Source organism: Falco rusticolus, chromosome 10, assembly GCF_015220075.1.
Source record: "Falco rusticolus isolate bFalRus1 chromosome 10, bFalRus1.pri, whole genome shotgun sequence".
Taxonomy (NCBI): Eukaryota; Metazoa; Chordata; class Aves; order Falconiformes; family Falconidae; genus Falco; species Falco rusticolus.
Window position 1 is genome coordinate 21941702 of NC_051196.1, and position 6529 is coordinate 21948230.

At 68.3% G+C, this 6529-nt stretch overlaps 2 protein-coding genes across 5 annotated transcripts; both read left to right on the plus strand.

Moving 5' to 3' along the window:
• The first annotated feature begins 436 nt into the window (after positions 1–436).
• Positions 437–4004, plus strand: LOC119155054 (interferon regulatory factor 4-like). Of its 4 annotated transcripts, none has more exons than XM_037403208.1 (8): positions 437–670; positions 1433–1622; positions 1815–1858; positions 2142–2244; positions 2326–2676; positions 2759–3154; positions 3305–3423; positions 3539–4004. In XM_037403208.1, the coding sequence occupies exons 1-8, from the start codon at positions 497–499 to the stop codon at positions 3677–3679; spliced, it is 1518 nt and encodes a 505-aa protein (XP_037259105.1). In that variant the 5' UTR covers positions 437–496; the 3' UTR covers positions 3680–4004. The 4 variants fall into 4 exon arrangements, with proteins under 4 accessions (XP_037259105.1, XP_037259107.1, XP_037259108.1 ...); XM_037403210.1 differs by having other exon boundaries at positions 2350–2676; XM_037403211.1 differs by having other exon boundaries at positions 2575–2676.
• An 897-nt stretch (positions 4005–4901) lies between these two features.
• On the plus strand, positions 4902–6320 carry FOXS1 (forkhead box S1). The gene has a single exon (XM_037402684.1). The coding sequence runs from the start codon at positions 4928–4930 to the stop codon at positions 6266–6268; it is 1341 nt and encodes a 446-aa protein (XP_037258581.1). The 5' UTR covers positions 4902–4927; the 3' UTR covers positions 6269–6320.
• Positions 6321–6529: the final 209 nt, after the last annotated feature.

Consider the following 6529-nt stretch of genomic DNA (forward strand, 5'->3'; position numbering starts at 1 on the left):
CCTTGTAGGGAGCATGTGGGAGCCCTGAAAATCTGAGGGGAAGCACCCAAGATGGGTGCAGGGCTTCAGGGGAGTCCTCTGTGTTCCTGGTGCCCTGTCCCCTCTGTTGTGGGTGGCCCTGTCCCCTCTCCCATGGGCGCGAGGTACCTGTCTCCTCTCCTGTGTGTGCCCCTGTCCCCTTTCCCATGGGTGTGAGATGCCTGTCCCCTCTCCATGGGTGGCCCTGTCCCCTCACCTGTAGGCTGCCCTGTCTCCACTGCCGTGGGTTGCCCTGCTCCTTTTCCCAAGGGTGCAGGGTACCTGTCCCTTCTGCCATGGGCGCAGGGTGCCTGTCCCCTACCGCGGGCTGCCCCGTGTCCCCCCCGCCCCGGGCTGGCAGCGCAGCCAGAGCCGGCAGCGCCGGGCAGGAAAGGGAAAGTGAAAGCCAGCGCGACGCTTTCGCTTTCAGAGCCCCGGCACGTTCCCCCGGGGTGGCGGGGCCGGGCGCGGGGCCGCGATGGCGGAGCCGGGGGCGCCCATGCGGCTCAAGGAGTGGCTGATCGCGCAGATCGACAGCGGCCGGTACCCGGGGCTGCGCTGGGAGAACCGGCACCGGACGCTCTTCCGCATCCCCTGGAAGCACGCGGCCAAGCAGGACTACCGGCAGCAGCAGGACGCCGCGCTCTTCAAGGTACCCCGGGGGTCCTGAGACCCCCGCCTGGCTCCGGCAGCGTCCCCGGGACCCGCCACCCGGCTCCGTGCGCACTCCCGGTGCTCCCCGCTGCCCAGCTCATGCGCACCCCTGTGGCTCCCCGTTGCCCAGCCCTGTGCACTCCCCCGGGACCCCCACTGGCTCCCTCTGCGATCTCGCTCCATGCACACCCCCGGGCTCCCCATTTTCCAACCCTGTACACTCCCCTGAGACAACCCCCCCCCCCCAGCTCCGTGAGCACCCCCGGGGCTCCCCGCTGCCCAGATCCATGCGCACCCCTGCGGCTCCCCATTGCCCAACCCTGTGCACTCCCCCGGGACCCCCAACCTGACTCCATGAGCACCCCCTGGGGCTCCCCATTGCCCAGCCCTGTGCACTCCCCCAGAACCCCCCACCTGGCTCTGTGCACACCACCACCCAGAGCACCGGAGCTCCCCACTGCCCAGCTCTGTGCTCAACCCTAGGACCTCCCACTTGGCTTGCTGTGCACCCCTGGGACTCCCCACCCAGCTCCATGCGCACCCCCGGGTCTCCCCATTGCCTGTCCCTGTGCACTCCCCCAGGAACCCCCCCCACCGCCCAGCTCCCTGCAGCCCCCCAGGACACACAGTCCTGGCTCCCCACTGCCCCGCAGCCAGCCCTGGCTGGCAGATTCATACCCCAGCAGGCCCCCTTGGACAGTAGAATGGGGGAACAGGGCACTGGCAGCCCCCACAGTGCAGGGCACCCTCTGCCTGGCAGGCTTGGGCCATCTACAAGGGGAAGTACCACGAGGGGACGGACAAGGCTGACCCCTCCACCTGGAAGACGCGTCTCCGCTGCGCCCTCAACAAGAGCACCGACTTCCAGGAGGTGCCCGAGCGGAGCCAGCTGGACATCTCCGAGCCCTATAAGGTGTACCAGATTGTGTCCGATGACGCCTGGGATGCAGGTATGTCCCTCCTCCTGCACCAGACTTGGGGCTGGTGTCTGTGCCATGCCTGTACAAGCCCTGTGTCCCGTAGATGTCACCCTTCCTCCCCACTCCTCTTCCTCTCTGAGTGACCTGTGCAGCCAGGCACCTTCCTGGAGGCTGTTCCTGCTGTTTGCCAGGGCCTCATCAGGTTTTCCTTGCTCTCCGCAGAGAAGGATGGTGACATGCAGTCCCCGGACAGCAAAGATCAGCAGGTGAGCCAGCCCCCTACCTTGTGCCATCTGCCACAAGAGCTGCCTACAGGCTGGAGAATGTGGGAGCCCCAAATCCTGCCTCATCCACCGGCTGCTGCCCTGCCTGCATCTGTCCTACTGGGCAGCCGGATCCCCTGGGCATTGCTGAGGGTCCCCTGTGCCATGCAGCTGCCAGCCTCAGGCAGGGGATCTGCCGGCACACGGGGTCCATGGTGAAGGCAGGAGCTGGCTCAGGGCCCCCCAGTGCTGGCTCAGCCCTCACCGCAGCCACTCTGCTCCTCAGGGCAGCACTGCGGGGAGTCTGGAGGAGGCAAACCAGAAGGGCACAATGGAGACATGCCACGAGTCTCCACTGCCCCTGCTCTCTGCGCAGCTGGCCAAGCGAGGTGAGGAGGGTCCCTGGCGGTAGGATAGGGCTGGGGTGGGGGGTATACACTGCCCGGCAGCAGCAAGCCCTCTCTCCACAGCCCCACGTCTCATCCCTTGTGCAGGCAGTGCCCATGGTGATGGAGATGGGCTGGGGACTCCCTCCCTGCTCCAGCAGACCCACTTGATCATGCACTTAGGGGCTTTAATGAGGCCCAGTAACAAGCAGCAGCGGTGGGAAGGACCCTGCTGTCTGCCTGACTCCAGGGGCTGGGTCCAGGACAGCACCCGGGAGCCCTTGGGGACAGCTGCCCATGTCCCTTTACCACCTCATCTCTGCCCTGGCTCAGCGTACCATGTGAGGGGAGTCTTCTATGGCTGGAACCCAACCCACGGCCACCTCCTCCCCAGACCCCCGTCCTACCTCCCCGTAGAAGACATCAACCACTCAGGTAGGAGCCATGCTGGCTGGGCAGTGCCTGGTGTGGCCCCCCCGACTGGGCTGCCCACAAGCTGACTCTCCCCTCACCCCAGACTGCTGGCTCCACGTCCGCCTGTACTACTGTGACGTGTTGGTGAAGGAGGTCACCACCCGCACGGCCGAGGGCTGCCGCATCACCTCCCGCGCCGTGCCAGCTGACAGCGAACGCCTCTACGGCCCCTCCTGCATGGAGCAGATCGAGTTCCCCCCACCGCGAGTGCTCGGCGGCAGCGGACGGCTGGCCGGCATGACTGACGTGCTGGAGCGGCTCCTGCCCCACCTGGACCGCGGTGTGCTGCTGTGGGTAGCGCCCGAGGGGGTCTTCATGAAGCGCCAGTGCCAGGGTAGGGTGTACTGGAACGGGCCACTGGCCCCGCACAGGGACTGGCCCAACAAGCTGGAGAGAGAGAAGACCTACAAGCTGCTGGACACGCAGCAGTTCCTGCAGCGTAAGTGCCCACCTGCTGCCCTGGGCTCCACCGGCCCCGGGGAGACTCTGATCCCCTCGGGAACAGGGGCAGGTCCTGCCCCGGCACAGCTGCTCCGGGCTGCGGGGCCCCAGGGGTGCCGTGTCCCCTAACGGGGCCAGTGTCTTGCAGAGCTGCGGGGGTACCTGAGCCACGGGCAGCCCACGCCACAGTACCAGATCCACCTGTGCTTCGGGGAGGAGTACCCCACCAGCGCTGGGCACCACTTCCAGAAGCTTATCATGGCCCACGTGAGTACGCACCGGGGCTGGTGCTCGTGGCATCCCCAAGCCATGCGCCAGGGCCGTGGCGGTTGGGAGGCTTGTGGGCCAGTGCCCATTCTCCATCGGCTCTGTGCCTCCACAGGTGGAGCCGGTGTTTGCGCGGGAGCTCTTCCATCACGCCCAGTGCATAGGGCCAGCACTGCTCCGTGACTCCCCCCAACCCTGCACCCCCGGTGCCTCCAGCCACATTATCCACGTCCTCAAACAGCTCTGCCAGCCCTGAGCCCGAGTGAGTGGGACAGAAGAGCCCAGTTGCGACAAAGCCTCGGAGCGGGATGCTCTGCTGCCCCTCGGCCACGCTCCGGTGACGTTCCCCGAGCCGCTGTGCATGGGGCACTCAGCACTGCAGGGCCGTGCAGGCGGGCACTGCCCAGGACGAGGACGGCTGCCACCCCCGCACAGATCGTGGTATTTATTCCCCAGGAGCCACCGGGTGGGATTTCCTGTGTGCTTGTTTGGTGAGCCGGGGCAGTCAGCTCCATCCTTGTACCTTGCACGGCAAGGATTCGTTGTTTATAAACCTTAGAAATAAAGGTTGTGTTTTGGTACCACTGACTCTGGGGTGGGGGGCTGGGGCTGGTGCGGGGGGGCCACGGGCATCTGGGGGAGCCGAGCCTGGGCAGAGCCTCACACTGTGGGCAAAGCCAGCTCAACCCCAGCCGTGGGGACAGCATGAGCTAACCCCTGCCCCTGCGCCAGCTCACGACCCGCCCTGCCCCGCGTCCTGGCCCCTTGGCAGGAGGTGCGGGCCCCTGCGAGGTGCCCATCAGCTGCTCTGCCAACCTGGCAACCCAGGAGCCTGTTCCAAGGGTGCTGACTGCCCATGCCTCAGTTTCCCCTGGTGAGCGGAGTGAGGAGGGCTCTGGGAGGTGGGGGCCATGCTGCACCCTGGGGGCAACATCCTGGCTGGGTGCAGTGCAGGGATCTGGCATGGAGCAGAGTTGGGGCACGGTGCACAGGACCCATCACAGCGCCAGGCTGGAGGCGGGGGCGGAAGTGCTGGGGTGGGCAGGGGGTGTGTGGGGAGCCAAGGGCTGCCAGCAGCCCCAGCCCCACCAGCAGCCCCCCACTCAGCCTCCTGCCATCCCTGGCCAGGGCCCAGCTGCTCACCGTGGGCAGGGCAGGATGAGACCCAGGTCGTGGGAACCTCCCGTGGGAACAGGGGCTGTGGGAGCGGGGGGCCATGCCCGGGGCTTGGCCACAGCCGGCGCTGCCCACCTCTGCCCCGGGGAGGCCGCGGCCGTGCCAGCCCCGGGGCCGCTGGCTGCTGGCCGCCGGCCTTGGCGGCGCGTCCATCCGCCCGTCCGCAGGGACTGGCGCTGGACGGCGGAGCCCGCTCCGCCCTGGGCGGCCCCGTAGAGGAGGGGCCCGCCGCCCCCTCGCCCGCCGGCGGGAGGCTGGGCTGCGGCCGGTTTTAACGGGCCGTGCCGGGGCCGTGCGGCAGAGCGGGAGGCTGCGGCTGGCCGTGAGGATGCAGCCGGACCTCCCCGTCGGCGACACGGCTCTGCGCAGCCCACCGGCCCCCGAGCCGGCCGGCGGCTCCTTCCCCAGCCCCGAAGCCACCAAGCCGCCCTACAGCTACATCGCCCTCATCACCATGGCCATCCAGAGCGCGCCCGAGAAGCGCATCACGCTCAGCGGCATCTACCGCTACATCATGGGCCGCTTCACCTTCTACCGGGAGAACAAGCAGGGTTGGCAGAACAGCATCCGCCACAACCTCTCCCTCAACGAGTGTTTCGTCAAGGTGCCCCGTGATGACAAGAAGCCTGGCAAGGGCAACTACTGGACACTCGACCCCGACTGCTACAACATGTTTGAGAATGGCAGCTTCTTGCGGCGCCGCCGGCGCTTCACCAGGAAGAGGGGCCTCCGGGATGCACCGGGCACCGAGGGGGACGAGGGGTGTGGAAAGCCCCCCAGGCAGCGGGTCCAGGGGCCGCCTGCCGCCCCACCACCTGAGGAGGTGAAGGCAGATGGGGGCTGTGCCTCACCGGCAGCCTCGGGGCACCTGCCGAGCCCTGCCATGCTGCCCGAGGGTGCTGGGGTGCCCGGGTGCACTGACCCCTCCACCCGGCGGCAGCCACCCAAGGCCAGGCAGCCCTGCTTGTACCTGCCGGATGTGCCACAGCCCAAGGGGCCGTTCTTCGCCCCCCCGGAGAGCCGCCCACCCAAGGAGACTGTCTTCGGGGGGCTCCCGGCGGCGCTGCAGCTGCCCCGGCCAGGTCAGTACCCGCTGCCCAGCGAGCGCCCAGCACCGCACCCTGCCCTGCTGCCCGCCCTGCTGCCCACCCAGGCCAGGGACCCCCCACAGGACTCACCGGCCCCTCCAAGCAGCCCCCCGGGCCAGCTGGAGGGTGAGGAGCCAGCCGCCCCTGGGCTAGGGCCAGGCCAGCCCTTTGGGCAGGTGCCCCCCGCGTTCCCTGGCACCCTTCTGGGCACAGGCAAACCCCCCCCATCCTGCTTTCTGGAGGGGGACGGCTACTCGCAGCCCCCCCTGCCCGTTTTCGGCTCCTTCAGCCGGTCAGGGCCTGACGCGCTGGGCAGCAGCTACCAGTGCCGGGTGCAGGCGCTGAGCTTCTGCGTGAAGGAGCGGCCATGCAGCACAGCGCTGGAGCATCTCCTGGCCACAGCCCCCCCGGCCCCCCCCGCCCCCCGCCAGCCGCCCTTCGGGGCCATGGGGCCACGGGCGAGTGAGCAGAAGGAGCCGTGGGGACCAGGGAGCACGATCCCACTGCAGGGGGGCAATGGCTATCCACTGGGGCTGCCCCCCTGCCTCTACCGGACACCCGGCATGTTCTTCTTCGAGTGAGGGACTGGCCCACCCTGGGACACCCCTGGCCCCGGCACCAAATAAAGCACATTCCCCAATGCTGCCTCTGTGGTCTCTGCACCCCGCTCATGGTGGGCAGCGGGCAGGGGAAAGCTGGGGACCCTCTACCCCATCCCGGGTGCTGGCTGGGGGACATGCATCCCCAAGACCACCCGGTGCAGCCCTCATCCCTACAGGCCCCTCCACTGCCGATCGCTGACTGAACAGTGAGGCTGCAGGCGGACGGGGCAGGGCCTGAGC

Excerpts from the sequence above, each read along its gene's own strand:
- LOC119155054 (XM_037403208.1), top strand. The coding sequence starts at position 497 with ATGGCGGAGCCGGGGGCGCCCATGCGGCTCAAGGAGTGGCTGATCGCG. Across the intron at positions 671-1,432 it reads AGGACGCCGCGCTCTTCAAG|GCTTGGGCCATCTACAAGGG; the intron begins GTACCCCGGGGG and ends TCTGCCTGGCAG. Across the intron at positions 2,245-2,325 it reads TGCGCAGCTGGCCAAGCGAG|CCCCACGTCTCATCCCTTGT; the intron begins GTGAGGAGGGTC and ends CTCTCTCCACAG.
- FOXS1 (XM_037402684.1), top strand. The coding sequence starts at position 4,928 with ATGCAGCCGGACCTCCCCGTCGGCGACACGGCTCTGCGCAGCCCACCG.